This window comes from Leucoraja erinacea, chromosome 25, assembly GCF_028641065.1.
Source record: "Leucoraja erinacea ecotype New England chromosome 25, Leri_hhj_1, whole genome shotgun sequence".
Taxonomy (NCBI): domain Eukaryota; kingdom Metazoa; phylum Chordata; class Chondrichthyes; order Rajiformes; family Rajidae; genus Leucoraja; species Leucoraja erinaceus.
Window position 1 is genome coordinate 28211748 of NC_073401.1, and position 27920 is coordinate 28239667.

The window sequence follows — 27920 nt, forward strand, 5'->3', positions numbered from 1 at the left end:
GTGAACCGGGACCAACCAGGGGCGGCACGGTGGCGCAGCGGGTAGAGCTGCTGCCTCACAGCGCCGGAGACCCGGGTTCAATCCCGACCACGGGTGCTGTCTGTACGGAGTTTGCACGTTCTCCCCGTGACCTGTGTGGGTTTTCTCCGGATGCTCCGGTTCCCCCCACACTCCAAAGGCGTGCGGGTTTGTAGGTGTAAATGTAAATTGTCCCCAGTGTGTGTAGGAAAGTGTTAGTGTGCAGGGATCGCTGGTCGGCATGGACTCGGTGGGCCGAAGGGCCTGTTTCCACGCTGTTTCTCTAAACTAAACTAAATAACTCAACCAGGTTTTTAAAAAATTTGTAGGAGGAACTGCAGAGATGGACACAAAATGCTGGAGTAACTCAGCGGGTCAGGCAGCATCTCTGGAGAACATGGATGGGTGACGTTTTGAGTCAGAAGAAAGGGTCCTGACCATAAAAGTCATCGATCGGTGTTCTCATAGAAACATAGACAATAGGTGCAGGAGTAGAGGCCATTCAGCCCTTCGAGCCTGCACCGCCATTCAATATGATCATGGCTGATCATCCAACTCAGTATCCTGTACCTGCCTTCTCTCCATACCCCCTGATCCCTTTAGCCACAAGGGCCACATCTAACTCCCTCTTAAATATAGCCAATGAACTGTGACCTCAACTACCTTCTGTGGCAGAGAGTTCCACAGATTTACCACTCACTGTGTGAAAAATGTTTTCCTCATCTCGGTCCTAAAAGATTTCCCCCTTATCCTTAAACTGTGTGAGTCCTTGTTCTGGACTTCCCCAACAGCGGGAACAATCTTCCTGCATCTAGCCTGTCCAACCCCTTAAGAATTTTGTAAGTTTCTACAAGATCCCCCCCCTCAATCTTCTACATTCTAGTGACGCTGCTCGAGTTAGCCAGCATTTTGTAAAAAGGCATCTGCAGTTCTTTGCTTTCCACCTATCACTCATCGGGCACTGCCTGCCAACCAGTCAGTGGGAAGACAAGACATGATTACAATTGAGCCGCCCACAGTGAAGAGATCCACTTTATTGGGAAAAACATGAATAAATGTCTCGTGCAAGACAAAGTCCGATCAAAGATAGTCCGCGGGTCTCCAATGAGGTAGATAGTAGTTCAGGACTGACCGCCTGCAATATCTTTGATTGGACTTTATCCTTGCACTAAACGTTACTCATGTTACTCCCTGTATCATGTCTTAAAGAAACGTGTAGAATTATAAAAGGACTGGACAAGCTGGATCAGGAAAGAAAAGTTCCCAATGTTGGGGGTGGAGTCCAGAACCGGGGGCCACGGTCTAAGAATAAAGGGGAGGCCATTTAAAACTGAGATGATAAGAAATCTTTTCACCCAGAGAGTTGTGAATTTGTGGAATTCTCCGCCACGGAAGGCAGTAGAGGCTAATACACTGGATGAATTTAAGAGAGAGTTAGATAGAGCACCAGGGGCTAGTGGAGTCAATGGATATGGGGAGAAGGCAGGCACGGGTTATTGATAGGGGACGATCAGCCATGATCACAATGAATGGCAGTGCTGGCTCGAAGGGCAGAATGGCCTCCTCCTGCACCTATTGTCTATGTTTCTATGTTTCTGTACACTGTTAATGGACACGATTGTAATCATGTATTGTCTTTCTGCTGACTGGTCAGCACGCAACAAAAGCTTTTCACTGTACCTCGCTACACGTGACAACAAACCCAACATCAAGCTCAGTGTCTCCTTCCGCAGATGCTGCCTGACCTGCTGAGTGTTTCCTGCATTTGTTCTGGTGAGGGTGATCGGGCGGGGAGAGGAAGGGTGCCTTACCTTTCCTCGCTGGGACCAGAGCGGGGGGTCGAGCTGCCCTCGCGGCAAGAGGCCATTCTCCAGGCAGGAGAGGAAGGCCAGCAGGTGCCCGCCCTTCGGGAAGCGCAGCGGTGGCCGCTGGATGCCATCTTGACTCACCAGGACCACGGTCCCGCCACTGTCGACTGTGGGGCAACAACAGGCGTCAACTCACTTACAGCCGCCGGACGGCCACAACTTTCACGGGGAGAAGGCAGGAGAATGGGGTTGAGACGGGAAGATACATCAGCCATGATCGAGGGGCGGGGAAGACTCGATGGGCTGAATGGCCTGATTCTGTTTCTTTGTCTCTTACGAGTAATGTGGTGTCTTCCCACTACTTGTGTTGCAGTGGTTCAAGACAGAGGCTCATTACAGCCTTGTGAAGTGGGGAAGGGGCAGGAAATGGTGCCAATGCCAGTGTGCTCATGTCCCGGGGACACTAATATGGTGGTCTCTCAATGGTCCATGTCCTCGTCTCTGACTAGTGCTCTATATGGCCCAAGGTCTCAATGGCCCGTGTTCTCAATGGCCCATGTTCTCATCACTGACTAGTGCTCTAAATGGCCCAAGGTCACAATGGCCCATGTTCTCAATGGCCCATGTTCTCAATAGTCAATGGTCTCAATGGTCAATGGTCCATGTTCTCAATGGTCCATGGTCTCAATGGTCCATGGTCTCAATGGTCTCAATGGTCCATGGTCTCAATGGCCCATGTTTTCAATGGTCAATGGTCCATGTTCTCAATGGTCCATGTTCTCAATGGTCCATGGTCTCAATGGTCCATGGTCTCAATGGTCAATGGTCCATGGTCTCAATGGTCAATGGTCCATGTTCTCATGGCCCATGGTCTCAATGGCCCATGGTCTCATTGGCCCATGGTCTCAATGGTCAATGGTCCATGGTCTCAATGGTGGCCCATGGTCTCAATGGTCAATGTTCCTTGTTCTCAATGGTCAATGTTCTCAACAATGGCCCCTTCACGTTGGTCCACAAACAATCCAGAGGTCCATGGCGCAATGGTCAATGATCAATTTGAGAGGTCAATGTTCTCAAAAACAATGCACCAGGTCTCAATGGCCCATGGTTTCCTGGCCCATGGTTTCAATGGTCAGGGTCTCCATGGTCTCAATGGCCCATGGTCTCATTGGCCCATGTTCTCAATGGTCAATGGTCTCAATGGTCTCAATGGCCCATGGTCTCATTGGCCCATGGTCTGGTCTCAATGGTCAATGGCCCATGGTCTCAATGGCCCATGGTCTCATGGGCCCATGGTCTCAATGCAATGGTCTCAGAGTTGCAATGCCCATGGTACAGCACCAGAGACAATGGCCCAGGTCTCGATCCTCACCACGGGTGCTCTCTGTGCGGAGTTTGCACGTTCTCCCCATGCCCTGCCTGGGTTTAATTGCCCCTCTCGTGTGTAGGGAGTGGATGCCAATGGTCAATGATCTCAATAGTGCATGGTCTCAATGGCCCATGGTCACAATGGCCCAAATCTGCATCTCGAAATGGTGCTCTAAATGGTCCATGGCCTCAATGGTCCATGTCCCAATGGTCCATGTCCTTGTCTCTCAATGGGAGCTCTGTATCTCTTAAACTAGTTCCACAATCCTTTGGTTCGTGGCAAGCCCTCACGTTTCACAAACAAGAGGAGTGTAGACAAGCCATCAGGTCACCAAAATTATTGATCCATTTGAACGACTTACAAACAGCACCAGATTCAAAGAAGGAATACTTTAACGGTTTCTTGACTCTGCTGGTGACAGTGAAGGTAACTCAGCGGGTCTCGGCGGCATCTCTGGAGAACATGGTGGGTCGCAGTGGAGCAGTGGTAGAGTAAATGCTGCCTTACAAAGTCAGATCACTCAGGTTCGATCAACCACGGGTGCTCAAGTGCGGAGTTTGCACGTTCTCCCCCAGGCCTGCCTGGTTTAATGCCCCTCAGACTAAACAAAGGATGCAAAAGTGGGTTAACATGGAACTAGTGTAAAGAGGGGTGATCGATGGTCGGCATGGACACGGTGGGCCGAAGGGCCTGTTTCCATGCTGTATCTCTAAACTAGACCACAATACGTTTGGTTCGTGGCTCAGTGGAACTCGTAGATCAGATCAGAAGAGTCGTCTAACGGTACAAAATTCAAAGAAGGAATTGTTGGTTCCTTACTCTGCTGGTGACAGTGAAGGTAAACGATCTCGGCCAGGAGAATGGTCATCGCGTAGTCCCAGTAAATGCTGCAAAACAAAGTCACATCACATGTAGGCAACCACTTCCAAGGTGGCACAACCCAGGCAACTAGTTGCTGCAGTCAGACTAAACAAAGTGCAAAATGTGTGTGTGTGTGTGTGACTAAATGTGTGTGTGTGTGTGTGTCCGTGTGTGTGTCCGTGTGTGTGTGTGTGTGTGTGTGTGTGTGTGTGTGTGTCCGTGTGTGTGTGTGTGTGTGTGTGTGTGTGTGTGTGTGTCTGTGTGTGTGTGTGTGTGTGTGTGTGTGTGTGTGTGTGTGTGTGTGTGTGTGTGTGTGTGTGTGTCCATGTGTGTGTGTGTGTATGTGTGTGTGTGTGTGTGTGTCTCTTGAATACATCTTGCAGACTGTCTGCCATATGCTGAGAGAATGGAGCAGCTGGGCTTGTACACTCTGGAGTTTAGAAGGATGACAGGGCATCTTATAGCACACTAGAGGCAGGAAACATGTTCCCGATGTTGGGGGAGTCCAGAACCAGGGGCCACAGTTTAAGAATAAGGAATAAGCCATTTAGAACGGAGACGAGGAAACACTTTTTCTCACAGAGAGTGGTGAGTCTGTGGAATTCTCTGCTTCAGAGGGCGGTGGAGGCCGGTTCTCTGGATGCTTTCAAGAGAGAGATAGATAGGGCTCTTAAAAATATAGCGGAGTCAGGGGATATGGGGAGAAGGCAGGAACGGGGTGCTGATTGGGGATGATCAGCCATGATCACATTGAATGGCGGTGCTAGCTCGAAGGGCCGAATGGCCTACTCCTACACCTAGTGTGTGTGTGTGTGTGTGTGTGTGTGTGTGTGTGTGTGTGTGTGTGTGTGTGTGTGTGTGTGCGCGTTTGTCTCTCTGTTTGTTGTCTCTCTGTTGTGTATGTGTGTGTGTGTGTGTGTGTGTGTGTGTGTGTGTGTGTGTGTGTGTGTGTGTGTGTGTGTGTGTGTGTGTGTGTGTGTGTGTGTGTGTGTGTGTGTATCTCTGTGTCCGTGTGTCGAGGGCATGTGTTTGTAGTAGGTGTGTGTGATGTAGGTGCAGGCCCCAGGTGCGCTGCTCGGGGCAGGTACAGGGCAGTTACCTCTTCTCATAGTCCAGGTCTCCCACGGAGCCGTTCATCAGCTGGTTGGGCGTCCACTTCAGTGTCATGGTGTCGGCTGTCTGGTGGAGCGAGAGGTAACCTGGGATAGGCTCCATGTCATCCTTCTGAGGAAGATGTATTCAAGAGAGATTTAATTCTTAAAGCCCTGTCCCACGGGACGAGTTCATTCCAAGAGCTCTCCCGAGTTTAAAAAAAATCAAACTCGTGGTAAGCACGGAGAATGAACGTAGCGGGTACGTCGGAGCTCGGGGACGTCTCTTAGCGGCACGTAACGCTAACGGCAGGTACTCGGGAAGACTCGCTAACGGCAGGTAAGCACGGGAAGACTCGTGAAGATTTTTCAACATGATGGAAAATGTCCACGAGAGCTCCGAGTACCGACGAGCGGCCATTACCGTAAATCTCCGCGTTCAAATCAGGGCAAACTCGGGAGAACTCTTGGAATGAACTCGTACCGTGGGACAGGGGTATTGGGGCTAACACAATTAAGGGATATGGGGAGCAAGCAGGAACGGGGTATTGATTTTGAATGATCAGCCATGATCAGCTCAAAGGGCCGAATGGCCTGGTCGTGCACCTATTTTCTAAAAGCAAGGCAAAGTGGGGTTACGGAAGGTTCTAGAATTTTGGGTGCCAGGTTGCTGAAGGAATGGCCACACAACCACGATGGGCCTGGTTCTGTTTAGTTTATTGTCACGTGTACCGAGGTACAGTGAAAAGCTTTTTTTGTACAGTCAGCGGAAAGACAACACATGATTACAATCGGGCCGTCCACAGTGTACAGATACATGATAAAGGGCAATAATTTTCAGTGCAAAGTAAAGTCCAATCGAGGATAGTCCGAGGGTTTCCAATGAGGTAGATAGTAGTTCAGGACTGCTCTCTGGTTTGTGGTAGGATGGTTCAGTTGCCTGATAACAGCCGGGAAGAAACTGTCCCTGAATCTGGAGGTGTGCGTTTACACACTTTTGTCCCTTTTGCCTGATGGGAGAGGGCTGACCATGGCGGACTCGGTGGGCAGAAGGGCCTATTTCCGTGCTGTATCTCCAAACTAAACTAAACTAAACTCTAAAGTTGCACAGTTGTTTAAGAAAGAACTGCAGATGGTGGAAAAATCGAAGGTAGACAAAAATGCTGGAGAAACTCAGCGGGTGAGGCAACATCTATGGAGCGAAGGAAATAGGCAACGTTTCGGGACGAAACCCTTCCGGGTTTCGGCCTGAAACGTCGCCTATTTCCAGAAGGGTTCGCTCCATAGATGCTGCCTCACCCGCTGAGTTTCTCCAGCATTTTTGTCCACCTCCAAAGATGTACAGGTTTGTAGGCTAATTGGCTTGGTATACATGTAAATTGTCCCTAGTGTGTGTAGGATAGTGCTGATGTGCGGGGATCGCCGGTCGGCGCGGACACGGTGCGGGGATCGCCGATCGGCGCGGACACGGTGGGGCGCGAGGCCTGTTTCTGCGCTGTATTTCTAAAACTACGAGACTAGCTGCCCCTACTCTGGGTGAGAGACTGAGCGCGCGTGTCTGGCCGGTCCGGTCAGCGGTTGTGCCGGTGAAGATCGCCGGTGCGGCCGGGCGGTGACTCACCGGCTGAACCAGGACGTTGTTCTTGCCGTAGAGCAGGGTGGCTCGGGAGTTCTGGTGCAGGGACTCCACGTAGTCGCGCGCGGAGAGGGAGAGGCGATCGTCCATGCTGCCGCTCGAATGCCTCTTCTGAATCTGGAAAGTAACGCAGGCATCAGCTCATCGAACAAATGCAAGGAGAGGACGTCTCGCTTCGTTTACAGGTACGGCGCAGAAACAGGCCCTTCGGCCCACCGAGTCCGTGTCCACCAGCGATCCCCGCACACTGACACTATCCTGCACACACACACACACACGCACACACACACACACACACACACACACACACACACACACACACACACACACACACACACACACACACACACACACACACACACACACACACACACACACACACACACACACACACACACACACACACACACACACACACACACACACACACACACAAACAGTTTTTACATTTTACACCAGTCCCATTAACCTACAAACCTACACGTCTTTGGAGTGTGGGAGGAAACCGAAGTTCTCGGTGAAAACCCAGGCAGGTCACGGGGAGAACGCACAAACTCCGTACAGGCAGCACCCGTGGTCAGGATCGAACCCGGGTCTCTGGCGCTGTGAGGCAGCAACTCTACCGCTGCGCCACCGTGCCCGCACCCATTTTTTTACTAAAGGGATTTACACATCCAGCGCGGAAACAGGGCGCTCCGGTTTCTCCCACACGCCAACCACGTACACATTTGTCAGTTAATTGGCTTCGGTAAAATTGTAAATTGTCTCTAGTGTGTAGGATAGTGTTAGTGTACGGGGATCGCTGGTCGGCACGGACTAGGTGGGCCGAAGGGCCTGTTTCCCTGCTGTATCTCTGAAGACTAAAAGTCTGGGCTGTGTCCACAACTCTCTGCTCTATCTTGTGGTCTCAGATAGAGATGTTCCCACAACGGCCTGTGAAGTAGCATCTTCACCCTGGCTACACAGATCAGTGTACTCACTGCTGCTGCTGGTGGTGGCAAGGGGGATAGAGAGGGGGAGAGAGGGGGAGGGGGGGAGAGGGGAGAGAGGGGAGAGGGAGGAGGGGAGGGAGAGGGAGATGGGAGAGAGACAGAGGGGAGGGGGAGAGAGAGGAGAGGAGAGAGAGAGAGAGAGAGGAAGATAGGGAGAGAAATAGAGAGGTGGAGGAGAGAGAGGGGGGGAGGGAGAGAGGGAGAGGGGGAGGGAGAGAGAGAGGGGGAGGGAGAGAGAAGGGAGAGGGAGAGAGACAGGGAGAGAGAGGGGGGGGGAGAGAGAGGGGGGGAGAGAGGGAGAGGGGGGGGAGAAAGACAGGGAGGGGGAGAGAGGGAATGAGATAGAGGGGGAAAGAGAGAGGAGAGAGAGGGGGAAGAGGGAGAGAGGAGGGAGGGAGAAGGAGGGAGAGGGGGAGGGGGAGAGGGAGAGAGGGGGAGAGTGGACTCACACAGAGTGCGGGTCGCTTGGTGGGTGAGTCCTGTCGACAGTGGGCGCTGTGGATGCGATGTCGCTGCACCAGCTCGTCGGCTGACGGGTCGGTCCAGAAATGGTCGGCCGTCTTCATCTTGGTGTATTCGAGGGCGCAGGGCCCGACTGGAGGGGGGGTGGGGGAGAGAGAGAGAGAGAGGGGAGAGTCAGTGATCGAGAGAGGGGGGCCCGATGGAGAGAGAGAGGGGGGGGCCGTGGGAGTGCGGACTTTTGCAACTTTCTCGGCGCCAGAAACGCGGCGATTCTTGTGTGTCGCCTCGGTGAGGCCTTGCCGCGGGATTTTACCGGGTTGTGCGCAAAACAAAGCCTCGCCAGGCCGCTCCAGACATTTCCAAGCTGCTGAGGACTGTTCACCCGATGCCACCGTTCCATCTTCATAGAAACATAGACAATAGGAGGAGGAGTAAGCCATTCGGCCCGTCGAGCCTGCACCGCCATTCAATATGATCATGGCTGATCATCCAACTCAGTATCCTGCACCTGCCTTCTCTCCATACACCCTGATCCCTTTAGCCACAAGGGCCACATCTAACTCCCTCTTAAATATAGCCAATGAACTGTGGCCTCAACTACCTTCTGTGGCAGAGAGCTCCAGAGATTCACCACTCTCTGTGTGAAAAATGTTTTTCTCTGTGAAAAATCTTCCCGGCAGGAGGGCCTATATAACATCGGGCCGCTGTTGCGGCGACTGGCTGTGGAGGCCTCAAATAATAATAATAATAATAGTAATAAATTTTATTTATGGGCGCCTTTCAAGAGTCTCAAGGGCACCTTACAAAAATTTAGCAGATAGAGGAAAAACATGTAAGGGGAATGAAATAAATAGTAGAGACATGACTAGTACACAAAGTAAAGACAGAATTCAATACAAAACACAGTATGAGGCAATTAATGCACAGATGAAAAGGGAGGGGGACGTGGGGCTAAGGATAGGCAGAGGTGAAGAGATGGGTCTTGAGGCGGGACTGGAAGATGGTGAGGGACACGGAATCGCGGATCAGTTGGGGGAGGGAGTTCCAGAGCCTGGGAGCTGCCCTGGAGAAGGCTCTGTCCCCAAAACTGCGGAGGTTGCACTTGTGGATGGAGAGGAGACCGGCTGATGTGGATCTGAGGGACCGTGAGGGTTGGTAGGGGGAGAGGAGGTCAGTGAGATATGGGGGGGCCAGATGGTGGAGGGCTTTGTAGGTGAGGACCAGGATTTTGTAGGTGATCCGGTGGGAGATGGGAAGCCAGTGAAGTTGTTTGAGGACTGGAGTGATGTGATGCCAGGATTTGGTGTGGGTGATGAGTCGGGCGGCTGCGTTGTGGACCAGTTGGAGTCGGTTGATGTAGGTGGAGCTGATGCCAAGGAGAAGTGAGTTGCAATATTCCAGTCGGGAGGAGATGAAGGCATGGATGAGTCTTTCAGCAGCGGGCGGTGTGAGAGAGGGTCTCAGTTTGGCGATGTTGATTGTTGATTCTGTGTTGATTCTGTTGTTGGGGGGGGGGGGGGGGGGGGGACACATTCATGTTGAATCCTACAGAGTATTGTGTCTTTTTTTCATTTTTTTATTTTATAATGGATGTATGGAAATCTAATTTATTTTCTCTGTGAGAAGCACTTTGGCCTCGACATGATTTGATTTAAAAGTGCTATATAAAATAAAAATGACTTACTTACTTACTTTCACTGTATCTCGGCACCAGTGAATGTAAAGTATCACTCTGGCTTGGTTGGGTTGAGTTCACGACAGGACTTTATTGATCCCAGGAGGGAAGTTGATCTGCCAACAGTCGTAAATCACACAAGGTACATGAAACGTGAAATTAAAGTGTCGAGTGGAAAGGATTGGGGGGGGGGGGGGGGGGGGAGGGTGCAAAGATTAAGGAGGGTGGGGGGGAGGGGGAATCAGTCTTAGTCTATCTCAAAGATCCTATAGCTGCGTTACACAAAAATGCTGGAGAAACTCAGCGGGTGCAGCAGCATCTATGGAGCGAAGGAAATAGGCAACGTTTCGGGACGTGCAACGTGTGAAAACAGGGAAGGAATGGGTGACGTTTCAGGTCGAGACCCTGCTTCAGGCGGATGTCGGGGGAGAGGGAGGTACATAGATAAGGACGTGCAAGGTGTGAAAACAGGGCAAAGGGAATGGAGATCAAGGAACATGTAGAGTAGATTATTGTGAGCTGGGGAATTTGTTCTCCAGCATTTTTGTCTACCTTCGATTTTCCAGCATCTGCAGTTCCTTCTTAAACATCCTATAGCGGTGCAATGTCGTACGCAACGGAGCAGAACTTGAAGTTCTTATTTGGCCTTCCATCACAGTGGGGAATGTGGAGGAGTCACTGTGGTGGATGTTCATGTTAAAATGTGTTTTTGAGTGATCTGTTGCTTTTAAATCTGTAGCCTCCTTTTGATCTGGTATTTTATTGGTTCACATGCTTGATCAATGGTGTTTTATCATTAACGTTTTATTATTATTAATGTTTAGTGTTTTCCGAGTCATTCGTAACTGTCGCTGTGTGTCATGTTGTCACTTGCGGACGGAGCACCAAGGCAAATTCCTTGTATGTGAATACTTGGCCAATAAACTTACTTACTTACTTAACCGTATGACTGACCTGGCCAGTGAAATTCCTCGTATATGTTGCAAAACATACTAGGCGAATAAAGTGTGATTCTGATTCTGATGTTTCATGGATTTTGTGTTTTTTTTATGACTGCTGGCAGATTCATTTCCCTCCTGGGATTAATAAAGTTGTATCGTACCGTATGGCAGGAGTACAATGAAAGAGAGCTCACCCAACAGGGAGCCCAGGATCGGCCCGTCGACAGGATCCATTAGCAGAGCCTCCTTCTCGTAATATTTACTGAGGAGAGGAAGAAAAAGGCATTGACGAAAATTAGCGGAAGATCGACGCGTAACGTTGGCGTAACTCAGCGGGACAGGGAGCGTCTCCGGGGAATGCGGACTACGCACGTGGGTCGGAAGGAACTGCAGATGCTGGTTTAAATCGACGACAGACACAAAAGGCCGGAATAACTCAGCGGGTCAGGCAGCATCTCTGGGTGACGTTTCGGGTCAAGTCTGAAGAAGGGTCTCGACCCGAAACGTCACCCTTTTCTCCTTTTCTCCCGAGAATTTGCCAGACCCGCTGAGTTACTCCAGCTTTTTGTGTCTGTTTGTGGATAGCTGATGTTTATCGGGTTGGGACCCTTCTTCGGGCTGATTGTGGTGGGTGAGGGGGGGGGGGGGATAAGAGGCGGGGGCAGGGCCCAGCCTGGCAAACAATGCATGGTGCTGGGGTAACTCACCAGGACGGGAAGCATCTATGGAGGGAAGGGATGGGTGACGTTTCGGGTTGAGACCCTTCTTCAGACTGATGTCGGGGAGAGGGAGGTGCATAGATAAGGACGCGCAAGGTGTGAAAACAGGGCAAAGGGAATGGAGATCAAGGAACACGTAGAATAGATCATTGTTAGCTGGGAGAAGGGAACAACAAAGCAAACAGAGATAAAATGTAGTCGGAGACAGTCAGACTGGTCGGAGAACTGGGAAGGGGGTGGGATGGAGATCATTAACTTGGGAATAGTATTGGGAACATTAGTATTGGGAACACAGAGCATTAACAGGAGTAATATTGGGAACATTATTATTGGGAACGCAGGGAGCATTAAGTTGGGAGTAATGTTGGGAACATTAGTACTGGGAACACAGGGAGCATTAACTTGGGAGTAATATTGAGAACATTAGTATTGGGAACACAGGGAGCATTAACTTGGGAGTAATATTGGGAACATTAGTATTGGGAACACAGGGGGCATTAACTTGGGAGTAATATTGGGAATATTAGTATTGGGAACACAGGGAGCATTAACTTGGGAGTAATATTGAGAACATTAGTATTGGGAACACAGGGAGCATTAACTTGGGAGTAATATTGGGAACATTAGTATTGGGAACACAGGGGGCATTAACTTGGGAGTAATATTGGGAATATTAGTATTGGGAACACAGGGAGCATTAACTTGGGAGTAATATTGGGAACATTAGTATTGGGAACACAGGGAGCATTAACTTGGGAGTAATATTGGGAACATTAGTATTGGGAACACAGGGAGCATTAACTTGGGAGTAATATTGCACTGAAAGGGCTGGCATGGAGTAGAGGGGCCAAAATGGCTTCACTCTCAGTCACTGAGAGAGAAGCAAAACAAGGCATGGATCTGGGGGCGGGTGCAGCCCTCCCTCACCTGCAGTTCTCGGCCAGGTGTTGCACGATCTTGTCCAGAACCTTCTCGAAGAGGGCGGTGCGGATCCACAGGTGCTTGAGGGCCTGAGCCGGCAGGTTGGGCATCTTCTGGGGTCTCCGCACACTCTCCTGCGGGATTGACCCTTGGGCCTTCCTGTGGGGGGGGGGAGAGCCAAGCCCGTGGTTTCAACGGAGCCGTTGTGGTCACGTGTGCAACACACGCTGAGAGATTCACTCCCTTACACAAGGTCCAGTGAAGAGGCCAAGTCAATGGACATGCTTCAGACAGAGATAGATAGATTCTTGATTAGTACGGGTGTCAGGGGCTATGGGGAGAAGGCAGGAGAATGGGGTTAGGTAGTGGATAGATTGAATGGCAGAGTAGACTTGATGGGCCGAATGGCTCCTATCACTTGGGTTTAGTCTACTCCACCATTCAATCATGGCTGATCTATCTCTCCCTCCTAACCCCATTCTCCTGCCTTCTCCCCATAACCCCTGACACCCGTACTGATCAAGAATCTATCTATCACTGCTGTAAAAATATCCACTGTCTTGGCCTCCATCGCCGTCTGTGGCGAAGAATTCCACAGATTCACCACCCTGTCCAAATGTGTTTTAAACTTTGTTATAGTCCCCGCGTCGACTACCTCCTCTGGCAGCTCGTTCCATACACCCACTGCCCTATGTGTGAAGAAGTGGCCCTTCAGGTTCTTGTTAAATCTATCCCCTCTCAATAAACAATAGACAATAGGTGTAGGAGTAGGCCATTCGGCCCTTCGAGCCTGCACCACCATTCAATGTGATCATGGCTGATCATCCACAATCAGTACCCCGTTTCTGCCTTCTCCCCATATCCCCTGACTCCGCTATCTTTAAGAGCCCTATCTAGCTCTCTCTTGAAAGTATCCAGAATACCGGCCTCCACCGCCCTCTGAGGCAGAGAATTCCACAGATTCACAATCATCTGTGTGAAAAAGTGTTTCCTCGTCTCCGTTCTAAATGGCTTACCCCTTATTCTTAAACTGTGGCCCCTGGTTCTGGACTCGCCCAACATCAGGAACATGTTTCCAGCCTCTAACGTGTCCAAACCCTTAACAATCTTATATGTTTCAATGAGATCCCCTCTCATCCCCTCTAGTCTTAGACTTGTGTTCCCTGGCTCCCACCAAGGCAGCAATGGAATCTCTACTGGAAATTTGGGAATTTGAGGAATAACACCGGTTCCATGTGATCCCATTTCTCACCGTACACACCAGGGACTATTCACCAACAAACCCGCACGTCTTTGGGATGTAAGGGGAAACCGGAGCAGCCGGAGAAAACCCACGCGGTCGCGGGGAGAACGTGCGAACTCCGCCCGCAGACGTGCGCAGTGGCCCGTGTTTGGGATTGAACCGGCTGGCCGCCGCCGCCGCTATGCCGACCGCTCACCGTACCTGCTCTCGATGACCTGCTCCAGCTCCTGCACCTTGCGGCACAGCCTCTCGGCCAACGGGAAACTCTTCGCCACCTTCATGAAGAGCGCGGCGATCTTGTTGCTGCGGAGAAAGCCCGCTGCTCTTCGCCGCAGTCCGTGCAGCACGCACGCTTCCACCGCCGCTGGGGGAGAGTGGGGGGGGGGGGGAGGGTGGAGGGAGAGAGAGGGGGGGAGGGGTAGAGAGGGGGAAGAGAGAGAGGGGGGAGGGGGGGGAGGGAGAGAGGAGGGGAGAGAGGGGGTGAGGGGGGAGGGGGGCGGGGAAAACGGGGGGAGAGAGTGGGGTTAGAGTGAGGAGAGAGGGGGAGGGGGAGGGAGAGGGAGGGGGAGAGGGGTAGAGAGGGGGGGTGAGATAGGGGGAGGAGAGGGAGGGAGAGAGGGGGGGGTAGGGAGTGGGGTTTAGAGTTTTTTTTTTTTTTTTTTTAGTGAGGAGAGGGAGGAGAAAGAGGGGGAGAGGGAGGGGGGGGGGGGAGCGAGGGGGGGAGAGAGAGGGGCAGAAAGAAGGGGTGTGGGAAGGGGTGTGAGGGGAGGGGGCGGGAGAGAGAGTATTTCTTTACGCAGAGGGTGGTGAGTGCCTGGAATGCGCTGGTGGTGGTGGAGGAAGATACGATGGCGGCGTGTGGATTGAGCCCGTGTCTCTGGCGCCGTGGGGCGCCACCGTGCCGCTCGGAGATGATTATCTAAGATGTATCTCAGTGCTTGTGTTGTAGCGATGCTTGTACTGAACTGTGTACAACAATTCACTTCACTGTACCTTGGTACATGTGACAAGGCACCGTACCAGTTTGGATCAGTTCAGTTTACAGTCACGTGTACCGAGGTACAGTGAAAAGCTTCTGTTGCGTGCCATCCAGTCAGTGGAAAGACAATACGTGATTACAATCGAGCCGTCCACAGTGTACAGATACAGGATAAGGGAATAAGGTTTAGTGCAAGGTAAAGCCAGCAAAGTCCAATCAAGAATAGTCCGAGGGTCACCAATGAGGTAGATAGTAGTTCAGGACCGCTCTCTAGTTGGTGGTGGGATGGTTCAGTTGCCTGATAACAGCTGGGAAGAAACTGTCCCTGAATCTGGAGGTGTGTGCGTTCGTTTTCACACTTCTGTACCTTTTGCCCGATGGGAGAGGGGAGAAGAGGGAGTGGCCGGGGGTGAGATTGGTCCTTGATGATGCTGCTGGTCTTGCCGAGGCAGCGTGAGGTGTAGCTGGAGTCAATGGAGTCAGTGGAAGGGAGGTTGGTTTGCGTGACGGTCTGGGCTGCGTCCACAATTGGCTGCGGTCGTGGGTGGAGCCGTGCGAGTGATCGTAAAAGCACCAGAGAACCATCGAGAGGGATGAGTAAGAAGTGGCGTTATGATTCCTGGGGGAACAATCTGATGAACAGGCCCGACAGGCAAAGGAGAATTTCCAAGTGAAATTAGATGAGCAATCTTCTTGGATTTATCTGAAGCTCTTTCCGCTCCGTTGCCGCGGCAACCGCCGGCTCCACAGCTCCGGATAAGCAGTTCACGCTGCCCTGAGCTGCCGCAGATAAAGAGACTCGGCTCCCAATATCCCTCTCGCCTCCGCCAACCTACCAGCGGCTGCCGACTGCCGTTCCCGGCCCAACCCCTTTAGTCCGGTTTAGTTTGGTGTAGAGACACAGCACGGAAACAGGCCCTTCGGCCCACCGGGTCCGCTCCGACCAGCGATCCCTGCACACACCGACACCCACTAGGGACAATTTTTACATTTATACCGAGCCAAATTAACCTACACACCCGCACGGGTCGCGGGGAGAACGTTCTGCCTGTGGGTTTTCTCCGGGAGCTCCGGTTTCTTCCCACACTCCAAAGACGTGCGGGTTTGTAGGTTAATTGGCTTCTGTAAAGTGCAAATTGCGTGTAGGGCCGTGCTAGTGCGCGGGGATCGCTGGTCGGTACGGACTCGGTGGGCCGAAGGGCCTGTTTCCGCGCTGAATCGCTGAACTAAACTAAAATAGGAACTCCAGGTATCGCAGGGTAGGGAAGGGATGGTGGATATGTACAGCCCTCTAACAAACAGGATGTGTGAGGAAATTGCTACTCGAGTACACATCCTTCAATTACAATATCGTTCATCTTTAATTAAAGTGGAGGCCAGACAGCCAGAAGCTTATTCATTGATTGTTGAGTAAATAGAGATGTTCCAGATATTCCCATCGGCAGAACATCAACCTCCACAAAGGTCGGCACGGTGGTGGAGTTGCTGCCTCACAGCACCAGGGACCCGGGTTCGATCCTGACCACGGGTGCTTGTCTGCACGGAGTTTGCACGTTCTGCCCGTGGGTTTTCTCCGGGAGCTCCGGTTTCTTCCCACACTCCAAAGACGTGCGGCTTTGTAGGTTAATTGGCTTGGTGTAAATGTAAATTGCGTGTAGGGCCGTGCTAGTGCGCGGGGATCGCTGGTCGGTACGGACTCGGTGGGCCGAAGGCCTGTTTCCGCGCTGAATCGCTGAACTAAAGTAAAAAAGGAACTCCAGGTATCGCAGGGTAGGGAAGGGATGGTGCGTATGTACAGCCCTCTAACAAACAGGATGTGTGAGGAAATTGCTACTCGAGTACACATCCTTCAATTACAATATCGTTCATCTTTAATTAAAGTGGAGGCCAGACAGCCAGAAGCTTATTCATTGATTGTTGAGTAAATAGAGATGTTCCAGATATTCCCATCGGCAGAACATCAACCTCCACAAAATTATCTCGACGGGGGCGGCACGGTGGTGGAGTTGCTGCCTCACAGCACCAGGGACCCGGGTTCGATCCTGACTACGGGTGCTGTCTGTGTGGAGTTTGTCCGTTCTCCTGGTGACCTGTGTGGGTTTTCTCCGAGATCTTCGGTTTCCTCCCACACTCCACAAAGACGTGCAGGTTCGTGGGTTGATTGGCTCGGTGTAAATGTAAATTCCGGCGGGGTGTCACTCTACTGTGCGGGGATCGCTGGTACCTCGGTGGGCCGAAGGGCCTGTTTCCCACCGCCCCCTCCCCCGAAAACTTATTATTATTTATTCAAATCGTTTGCTATGTCGCTCTTCAAGGGAGATGCTAAATGCATTTCGTTGTCTCTGTACTGTACACTGACAATGACAATTAAAATTGAATCTGAATCTGAATCTGAATCTGAATCTACCGACAAACCTGCACGTCTTTGGAGTGTGGGAGGAAACCGAAGAGCTCGGAGAAAACCCACACAGGCCACGGGGAGAACGTGCAAACTCCGTACAGACAGCACCCGTAGTTGGGATCGAACTTGTGAGGAAGTGACTCTACCGCTGGGCCGCCCTTCACCAGGCCCTCTCTTATTCCGAGCTATTTGCAAAAGCAATCGCTGAAATGGCCACACAAGGCGCAGGGAACTTACCACAGAAGGAGATAATATGGCTGCTGTCCTCGTGCACGAACTTCCTGGTCACCGCCTCCTCCATAATCTGCTTCACCTGCACGGACAGCAAAGAGGCGGCATCAACATCAACATCGATTCCAAACGCTCCAGAGAAAGTTTCCAAACGAAGGCTCGGCAGACGACGGGACTGGGAACACACCCGGAGGCTCGACGGAAACGCGGGAACCTGCCCTGGGGGACCCAAGGGCCCGACGGACCGCGGAACCAGGAACCCAGCCGGGGGTCCGAAAGGCTCGACGAACCCCGGGACCGGGAGGAGTAAGGGGTCAGTATGAGTGTGAACACGGGGGATGCCTCCAGCCCCGTCAAGGTCTCCAGCAGGAGGCGCCCACGGGACACAGAGATGGCTGTTGTGCCACCGCTAGTAAGAATTTCATTGTTCTGTTTGGGACAAATGACAATAGGCAACAGATACAGGAGTAGGCCATTCGGCCCTTCGAGCCAGCACCGCCATTCAATCTGATCGTGGCTGATCATCCACAATCAGTACCCCCGTTCCTGCCTTCTCCCCCTGACTCCGCTATCTCTAAGAGTAAGAGCCCTATCTAGCTCTCTCTTGAAAATATCCAGAGAACCTGCCTCCACCGCCCTCTGAGGCAGAGAACCTGCTCCTGAATCTCTCTCTCTCTCTCTCTTGGATGCCGTTTATCGGTGCAGTCACCGAACAGGGCACCGTGCCAGCAGTTGAACCACCCCGACATCAACTCCAAAGCCATTTATTTCTCCACAGACATCCGACAACTGCGAGCAGCTGAGCTCGATCAAACATCCACAATTACATTCATTATTCCAGCAAGCAACGTCTGCTTGTGGGCTGGATGCTGATAAAGAAAGGCCATCTGGATAAGCCTCAACTCATCCCAACTCTGCGCCCAACAGTGTTTGCTTTGAGTTTTGTAGATACAGCACGGAAACAGGCCCTTCGGCCCACCGAGCCCGTGCTGACCAGCGATCCCCAAACACCAACACTACCCTACACACACACACACACACAGTCTCACACACACACACACACACACACACACACACACACACACACACACACACACACACACACACACACACACACACACACACACACACACACACACACACACACACACACACACACACACACACACCACACACAATTTACAATTACAATGCAGACAATTAACCGACAAACCTGGACAAGGTTCATTCCCGGGATGGCGGGACTGTCACACGCTGAGAGAATGGAGCGGCTGTGCTTGTACACTCTGGAGTTTAGAAGGATGAGAGGGGATCTCATTGAAACATATAAGATTGTTAAGGGCTTGGACACGCTAGAGGCAGGAAACATGTTCCCGATGTTGGGGGGAGTCCAGAACCAGGGGCCACAGTTTAAGAATAAGGGTAAGCCATTTAGAAAACGGAGACGAGGAAACACTTTTTCTCACAGGGAGTGGTGAGCGTGTGGAATTCTCTGCCTCAGAGGGCGGTGGAGGCCGGATTTCTGGATGCTTTCAAGAGAGAGCTAGATAGGGCTCTTAAAGATAGCGGAGTCAGGGGATATGGGGAGAAGGCAGGAACGGGGTAGTGATTGGGGATGATCAGCCATGATCACATTGAATGGCGGTGCTGGCTCGAAGGGCCAAACGGCCTCCTCCTGCACCTATTGTCTATTGTTTTTGGAGTGTGGGAGGAAACCTGAGCACTCGGGGAAAACCCACGCAGGTCACGGGGAGAAGGTACAAACTCCATCAAGACAGTGCCCGCGGTCAGGATGGAACACGGGTCTCCGGCGCTATGAGGTGGCAACTCTACCAGTGTGCCACCGAGCCAATAGACAATAGGTGCAGGAGTAGGCCATTCGGCCCTTCCAGCCAGCACCGCCCCCAAAACACCTTTGATTCTTTCAATCTGTCATCTTATTCTGGCCTCCGGTGAAGTTTCAACCATTCAGCTTTTCTCTCTGGCACATGAAACGATAAGAAAATGTTTTTTTCCGTGGGTTTACAAGAACTAACTGTGGAAACCGCCTCCATATTCATTGTCGCAGTTCCCAGTCTAACGACTTCCCCCATCCATTCTCACATTCACAGATTAATTATCAGCTAATTGCACATTGATTCAGGCTTTCGACACTAAAATAAACTTGGAAGATTCGGTTGAATCTCTGCAAGTCCCTGCAAAAATTCACATGGAGTCACAGCGACAGAGTGATACAGCGTGGAAACGGGTCCTTCGGCCCAACTTGCCCACGCCAACCAACATGTCCCATCTACGCTAGTCCCACGTACCTGCGTTTGGCCCATATCCCCCCCCCAAACCTGTCAATAGACAATAGACAATAGGTGTAGGAGTAGGCCATTTGGCCCTTCGAGCCAGCACCGCCATTCAAAATGATCATGGCTGATCATCCCCAATCAGTACCCCGTTCCTGCCTTCTCCCCATATCCCCTGACTCCACTATCTTTAACAGCCCTATCTAGCTCTCTCTTGAAAGCATCCAGAGAACCTGCCTCCACCGCCCTCTGAGGCAGAGAATTCCACAGACCTGTCCTATCCATGTACCTGTCCAAATATATTTTAAATGTTGTGATAGTGCCTGGCCCCAACTACCTCCGCTGGCAGCTCGTTCCATTCACCCACCACCATTTGTGTGAAAACCCTGTCTCTCAGTTTCCTATTAAATCTTTCCTCCCTTCACCTTGAACCTATGTCTGCTGTTTAATGGAATCAAGGGATGTGGGGAGAAGGCAGGAACGGGGTGCTGATTGTGGATGATTAGCCATGATCGTATTGAAGGGCTTTGAACGGCACTGGCTCGAAGGGCCGAATGGCCTACTCCTGCACCTATTGTCTATGTTTCTATGTTTCTATTCACGTTGGTAGACACAAAATGCTGGAGTAACTCAGCGGGTGAGGCAGTGTCTTTGGAGAGAAGGAATGGGCGACTTTTTCGGGTCGAGACCCTCCTTCAGACCTTACTATTCCCATTATTCTCTTTATCATGTACCTGCCCACTGTAAATGGCTCGATTGAAACCGTGTATTGTCGTTCCTTGTGGCCCTTGTGGCTAAGGGGATCAGGGGGTATGGAGAGAAGGCAGGTACGGGATACTGAGTTGGATGATCAGCCATGATCATATTGACTGGCGGTGCAGGCTCGAAGGGCCGAATGGCCTACTCCTGCACCTAATTTCTATGTTTCGCTGAGTGGCGAGCACCCAACAAAAAGCTTTCCACAGCCCCCTGATGCGGGTGACAACAAACTAGACTCACACTCATCCCCCCGTAAATCTTCTCTGCGCCCTTTTCCAGCTTGACGACATCTTTCCTGTTCGGTTTTTAGCAGTGGTGACCAAAACTGAACACAAAACATCCAATTGTAAGCCCTGCCCCTGACCCACAGCATCCACTGCCCTTCTTTCAACAACTAGAATGTTCTAAGGAACGGTGGCGCAGCAGTAGAGTTGCTGCCTTTCAGCTGCTCACAGCACCAGAGTCCCGGGTTCGATCCCAACTACGGGTGCTGTCGTTTAGTTTAGTTTAATTCAGTTTAGAGATACAGCGCGGAAACAGGCCCTTCGGCCCACCGGGTCCGCGCCGGCCAGCGATCCCCGCACACTAACACTATCCTACACACACTAGGGACAATTTTTACATTTACACCGAGCCAATTAACCATCAAACCTGCACGTCTTTGGAGTGCGGGAGGAAACCAAAGAGCTCAGAGAAAACCCACGCAGGCCACGGGGAGAACGTACAAACTCCGTACAGACAGCACCCGTAGTCGGGATCGAACGTGGGCCACCGGAGCTGCATTCGATGCAAGGCAAAAACTCTACCGCTGTGCCACCGTGGCCCTCTGTCTGGTCGGAGTTTGCACGTTCTCCCCGTGACCTGCGTGGGTTTTCTCCGGGATATTCGGTTTCCTCCCACATTGTCCCCAGTGTGTGTGGGATAGTGTTAGTGTGCGGGGTTCACTGGTCAGCGCGGACCCGGTGGGCCGAAGGGCCTGTTTCCTCGCTGTATCTCTGCACGTTGTAAGCAGAGGAATCCGGAAATGGTTTAAAAAAACACTAAATCAAATAACAAATCGTGACAAACTGTGGATGATTGTGTTGCAACTGCTTTTTTTTTTAAAAACACTTATGGCTTTTAAACAAATGGCATCTCCAGTATTTTGACTTCTCCGACACAAGGGCCTCCATTATCCCGTCCTGTGGGCCTAACCTCAATTGGTTGCCGTGGCAACACCCAGCAGCCTCTCAACGCCATAGTCCAGCTGAATGCCTAGAGTTTAGAGATACAGCGCAGAAACACGGCCCTTCGGCCCAGCGGGTCCGTGCCGACCAGCCACGCAGGTCACGGGGTGAACGTACAAACTCCACACAGACAGCACCCGTGGTCAGGATCGAGCCCGGGTCTCTGGCGCTGTGAGGTAGCAACTCTACCACTGTGCCACCCTGCCAATATACAATAGGTGCAGGAGTAGGCCATTTGGCCCTTCGAGCCAGCACCGCCATTCACTGTGATCATGGCTGATCATCCACAATCAGTACCCCGTTCCTGCCTTCTCCCCATATCCCCTGACTCCGCTATCTTTTTATTTTAGTGCCACATCTAATGGAGCAAAATCACAGGAGCTGAAGCCTTTCACTGCCTAGAATTTAGTGTCCATAGAGATACAGCATGGAATCTGGCCCTTCGGCCCACCAAGGCCACCCATCGATCACCCGTTCACACTAGTTCCATGTGATCCCATTATCTCATCCACTCCCTGCACACCCGCACGTCTTTGGAATGTGGGAAGAAACCGGAGCACCCGGAGAAAACCCACGCGGTCACGGGGAGAACGTGCCAACAGAGCCCAAAGAAAGGTCCCGACTCAAAACGTCGCCTGTCCATCTTCTCCCCGAGATGCTGCCTGAACCGCCGAGTTACTCCAGCACTTTGTGTCTTTTCGTAAACCAGCATCTCCAGTTCCCATGCAAGCAACTGGGACACACAACCCTTGATTTTTTTTAGATTTTTTAGATTTTTAGATTCAATTTATTTGTCATTTGGACCCCTTGAGGTCCAAACAAAATGACGTTTCTGCAGCCATACATTACAAACAAATAGACCCAAGACACAACATAATTTACATAAACATCCATCACATTGCTGTGATGGAAGGCCAAAAAACTTATCTCTCCACTGCACTCCCCCCCACCGATGTCAGAGTCAAAGTCAAAGCCCCCGGCTGGCGATGGCGATTGTCCCGCGGCCATTAAAGCCACGCCGGGTGGTGCGAGGTCGCACACCGGGTCTTGATGTTAGAGCCCCCGGCGTGCGCTCGCACAGTCCCGCGGCCATTCCTTCTACGCACTTCCTTCTTACTCAAGATTATAATATAGTTATTTCATATTTAGTACCGAGAATTTATGCATGATGATGGCGGGTGGGTTGTTACTGTTTGTATTGTAAATTTTATTATTGTTAATAATTGAATACATTTATTTTTGTTAAAAAAAAGGTCCTTAAACTGACTGACATTTCCTCAGCGATAGGGCTGCACGGAGGCGCAGCGGTAGAGTTGCTGCCTGACAGCGCTAACAGCGCCAGAGACCAGGGGTTCATTCATGACGTACAGGTTTGTAGGCTAATTGGCTTGGCATAAATGTAAATTGTCCCTAGTACGTGTAGGATAGTGTTAGTGTGAAGGGCCTGTCCTTCTTCATTTGCGTGTCACGCAGATGGCGGGCGAAGATTTTGTACATCCCAAAATCCTGGGGTGCCGCGTGCGACCGTGCGTCACTGCTTACGTCACCGCGCGTCGTGCTTCGTGACGCGTAAATGACGCCCGACAGGCCCCAGTTTCCGCGCTGTCTCTCCGAACTAAACAAAATAATTCGGAGCAACAAGAGGTGACAGAAGCAGGGAGCTGTCCCCCACTGGAGGTGCTGAAACGCTTGCTCAATGCCTTCAATTCTTCCAAGGTCCAGAGGGCGTTGATGAACGGTTTGAGTGCTGCGTGCGGGAGGGTTCGAGATGGCGGCTGCATACAGGGCGGCACGGTGGCGCAGCGGCAGAGTTGCTGCCTCACAGCGCCAGGGACCCGGGTTCGATCCAGACAACGGGTGCTGTGTGTACAGTACGCTCTCTCCTCCACCCGCGAGGGTTTTCTCCGGGTGCTCCGGTTTCCCCCCACACTCCAAAGATGTACATGTTTGTGGGTTAATTGGCTTGGGTAAATTGTCCCTAGTGTGTAGGATAATACCAGTGTACGGGGTGATCGCTGGTCGGCGCGGACTCGGTAGGACGAGGGGCCTGTTTCCGCACTGTAACTAATCTATCGCAACGTGTAAGAAACAGTTAGACAGGTACATGGATAGGGCAGGTTTAGAGGGATACGGGCCAAACGCAGGCAGGTGGGACTAGTGTAGCTGGGACATGTTGGCCGGTATGGGCAAGTTGGGCCGAAGGGCCTGTTTCCACACCGCATGAGTGCAAGTGATTTCTCCTGAATGGCTGGGCTTTCATTTTTAAGGTCAAGTCTTCTTGCATTGAGCTCTCCCCATTAGAGCAGATAAGCCAGATTTTTATCATCATTTCATTGCCAAATCCAATGTAAAGATTCAATTAAATGACTCCATAACCCTCGACTCTCCAGGGAATCCAAGCCCAGTTCATATAATCGACTCTCCAAATTTAACCCCATGAACTTCTCACGAGAATGCAAAGGCCTTCAGAACAAATGTGCAGGAAGGAACTGCAGATGCTGGTTTACACCGAAGATAGACACAAAATGCTGGAGTTACAACCCATTACATTCTCCAAGTTCTTCTTCTTCTTTCGTGTGGCGTGCACAGCCTAAAGTTGTTGGATAACTTGTTCTATTTGATCTTCCGTTTGAGTTGATTGCATTAGTCGAAACAGGGCGGACCACATGAAGGTTGCAATCATCCACCCCTCTCCACCTTCAAGTAACCCTTGTTTTCCATCTCTCTCCATCCCTCCCCCACCCGAGTTCTCCGACTGTTTCACTGCCCTCCTGATTAATTTTACTGTTTGTACGCCTCGTTGTCACCTTCCCCTCAGCCAACAATGATCCATTTGACATTTCCTTGATCATCGTCTGCTTGGATCTGTCGTTTTCTCACCTTATCCTTCCACATATCTCCAGGCTCCCCCTCCCCTGACTCACAGTCTGAAGAAGGGTGTCGACCCAAAACATCAACCTTCTCTCCAGAGATGCTGCCTGTCCCGCTGAGTTACTCCAGCGTTTTCTGTCTGCCTTCAGAACAAACACTGCCAGACAACAGTGGAAGAGACACAAAATGCTGGAGCAACTCAGCGGGTCAGGCAGCATCTCTGGTGAACGTGGATAGGTGACGTTTCAGGTCGGGACCCTTCTTCAGGCAGCAGTGAGGTTTTCTTTACACAATCCCCCCCGAAACCATTTACTCTCATCCACATAGTCGCTACTAGCATTTGTAAACATTCACAATGTTGCGTTCTGCATCAAATTTACTTCCATTTGTCTTGCCAGTGAGACTGCGTAAAATTAATGCTTGGGCGCCAGGGTACTGAGTTCAATCCTGACCTCCAGTGGTATCTATGTGGGGTTTGCAAATTCTCTCCGTGACCTGCGTGGGTTTTCTCCGGGTGCTCCGGTTTCCTCCCACACTCCAAAGACGTGCAGGTTTGTAGGCTAATTGGCTTCTGTAAAGTGGAAATGATCCCTAGGGTGTGGGATAGGACGCTGGTCGGCGCAGGCTCGGTGGGCCGAAGGGCCTGTTTCCGCACTGCATCTCTAAAGTACCACCGCATGTCTCATTATATAACTGACAGGGGCTACGGGGAGAAGGCAGGAGAATGGGGTTATGGTAATTAGATGATCAGATAATCAGTTTTTAAATCAATAGATCAGTTCGTAATTAATTAGATGATCAGATAATTAGACAATTAGCTTAGTTCATGGTCATGTGAAAAGCTTTTTGTACCTTTGTTTTGGATAGGACAGGTTTCAGGGGGGGGGGGGGGGGGAGAGATAGAGATCAGCCATGATTGAACGGCGGAGTAGACTTCATGGGCCGAATGGCCTAATTCTGCTCCTATCATTTCAAAATTTTAAACAAGCAGATGTCACATGCATAACGTACATTGATGATATTTCATCGAAGAATTATATCACACGAGATAGCACAATCAGAAAGATATGGGGGGGGGGGTTGGGCAATTTTAGTTTAGAAATACAGCACGGAAACAGGCCCTTTGGCCCACTGAGTCCGCACCGACCAGCGATTGGCACTATATCCTACACACACCAGGGACAATTTACAATTACACCAAGCCAATTAACCGACAAACCTGCACGTCTTTGGAGCGTGGGAGGAAACCGCATATCTCTGAGAAAACCCACGCAGGTCACGGGGAGAACGTACAGACAGCGCCCATTGTCAAGATCGAACCTGGGTCTCTGGCGCTGAAAGGCAGCAACTTGTCTGCTGTGCCACTGCGACGCCCAAATTATCTGAGTTTCGAGAGCGTGCGATAAGCTCCCTGATCTGTACCCCACTTCACACCCTTGGCCTGCATCCTCTAACCCCAAAACCCTTAACTCACACTTGCATCCACGCGCTCCTTTCATTCCTGGACCGAAGATGCGGCTGCAGGGAAGGGTTCAGAGAAGAATTGCGAAGATTTTGCCCAGACTCAGGGTGAGCTACAAGGAAACGCCCAGCAGGCTGGGACTACCTCTAATCCTTGGAACACAATGGGATGAGTAGCGGTGTACAAAATCATGAGCGGTATAGATCGGGTAATTGCAGAGAATCTTTTACCCAGAGCAGGGGATTCAAGAACAAGGGGACATAGGTTTAAGGTGAGAGGGAACCCACGGGGCAACTGTTTTTTTCACACAAAGGGTGGTGGGTGTATGGAACGAGCTGCTGGAGGAGGTAGTTGAGGCTGGGACTATCGCAACGTTTAAGAAACATTTAGACAGATTTAGAGGGATATGGGCCAAACGCAGGCAGCTGGGATTAGTTTAAAACATTTAGAAAACATTTGGACAGGTAATTAGATGATCAGATAATCAGTTTTTAAATCAATAGATCAGTTCGTAATTAATTAGATGATCAGATAATTAGACAATCAGCTTAGTTCATGGTCATGTGAAAAGCTTTTTGTACCTTTGCTTTGGATAGGACAGGTTTCGAGGGATATTGGCCAAACGCGGGCAGGTGGGACTAGTGTAGATGGGGCATGTTGGCTGGCGTGGGCAAGTTGGGCCGAAGGGCCTGTTTCCACGCTGTGACAGTCTTTAATGGCAACAGTTAATGTTGTCCTTGTCAAACAATTGAAATTCACCAACAAAATGAAAATGTTGGCCTTTGCGATCTCTTTAAACATCACGCCCAATACAAACTCTGCAATATTTTCCATCACAACAATAAAACCAAGGGCTTACACATTAAAAAATCTCACAAATCCCTGCTGCCCATACACTCTCTCTGAGTAAATGACAATTGCCTCTGTAAATCTTTCAACTCGCACCGCAGAGAACAGAGATTAAAAAAATAAAGTAGAAACAATGTTTTATTTCCAGACAACCTCTCCATCTTTAAATGCAAACTCGAGATTCTTTGCAAGAACCCGGTGAGATCTGTAAGGCTTGTTATTCCTTTTTAATTTGATAAATATGATCAAATTGAGAATCGATTGGTCAGACACGTATTGCACTCTACATGCCAATAGCACCTACAGATTGCAAATGCACGGGGCAAGGTGGGTTTGCAATGTCTGAACTGAGAGAAACAATTATCTCCCAAATTAGTGACATTAATAAAGGGGGGGGGGGGGGGGGCAGTTGTTTCATGGATGGACGACAGCAACGGTCCTACTCCTTGTCAGTGGGTGAGTTTTGCAGGGAGACACACATCCACGTTTGTAATGGGAGATGTGCTTGCGTTTTTAGCTGCTGTGCACGGCCAACACGCTGCAGCGAGCTAGCAACTCTCCACATTTCATTGCAATGTACACAAACCCTTCTTCTTCTTACCTCCTTCTTGACTGTGCGCAACAACCTCTGACGCATCTCTGCATCTATTGCAACAGGGGGAAGGAAACAAAAAAAATATGTTTTTTTTTTGCAAAATATGCAATCAAAAATAAATGCATGCATCAAAAAAATAAAGCACGGCGGGCAAATAGGATGCATTTTTTGGGTGGGAGTGGGGAGAGAGAGCTCCGTTGTTGCATTGATGCAAAAGGCGCCCGTGTTTTTTATTTTGCCCCTCACTTACCTGCCATGATGATGATGATCCGGCCACTGTTTGCAACGCCGGCTCTTTGCAGAAGATGCAGCCCCGGATCGCCTGATTGACAGCTGCCCCCTCCCTCCGTGACGTCAGCGCCTCCGGGCAACGTTCCAGCCGGCGCCTGTGATTGACGGGCGGACACCAGGCAGCCCAGATTTAAAGGCACATCACCCGCTCCGCCGTCTTCCCAGCTGAAGCACTCTCTCCCTCTTACTGGCCTTGCTCACGCTGCAGTTCAGTTTCCTCAATTAA

At 50.9% G+C, this 27920-nt stretch overlaps 1 protein-coding gene across 1 annotated transcript in view; it reads right to left on the minus strand.

Annotated features, from left to right (window-relative positions):
- sgsm1a (small G protein signaling modulator 1a) overlaps nucleotides 1-27449 on the minus strand; it is a 45796-nt gene extending 18347 nt beyond the window's left edge. The window contains exons 1-10 of the mRNA XM_055655666.1: nucleotides 27410-27449; nucleotides 17354-17429; nucleotides 13938-14100; nucleotides 12500-12652; nucleotides 11048-11115; nucleotides 8225-8370; nucleotides 6769-6900; nucleotides 5156-5280; nucleotides 4015-4082; nucleotides 1830-1993 (exon numbers count right to left, since the gene is read on the minus strand). Coding sequence (XP_055511641.1) covers nucleotides 1830-1993; nucleotides 4015-4082; nucleotides 5156-5280; nucleotides 6769-6900; nucleotides 8225-8370; nucleotides 11048-11115; nucleotides 12500-12652; nucleotides 13938-14100; nucleotides 17354-17429; nucleotides 27410-27445 — 1131 coding nt within the window. The 5' untranslated portion in view covers nucleotides 27446-27449. The remainder of the gene's footprint in view (nucleotides 1-1829; nucleotides 1994-4014; nucleotides 4083-5155; nucleotides 5281-6768; nucleotides 6901-8224; nucleotides 8371-11047; nucleotides 11116-12499; nucleotides 12653-13937; nucleotides 14101-17353; nucleotides 17430-27409) is intronic.
- Nucleotides 27450-27920: the final 471 nt, after the last annotated feature.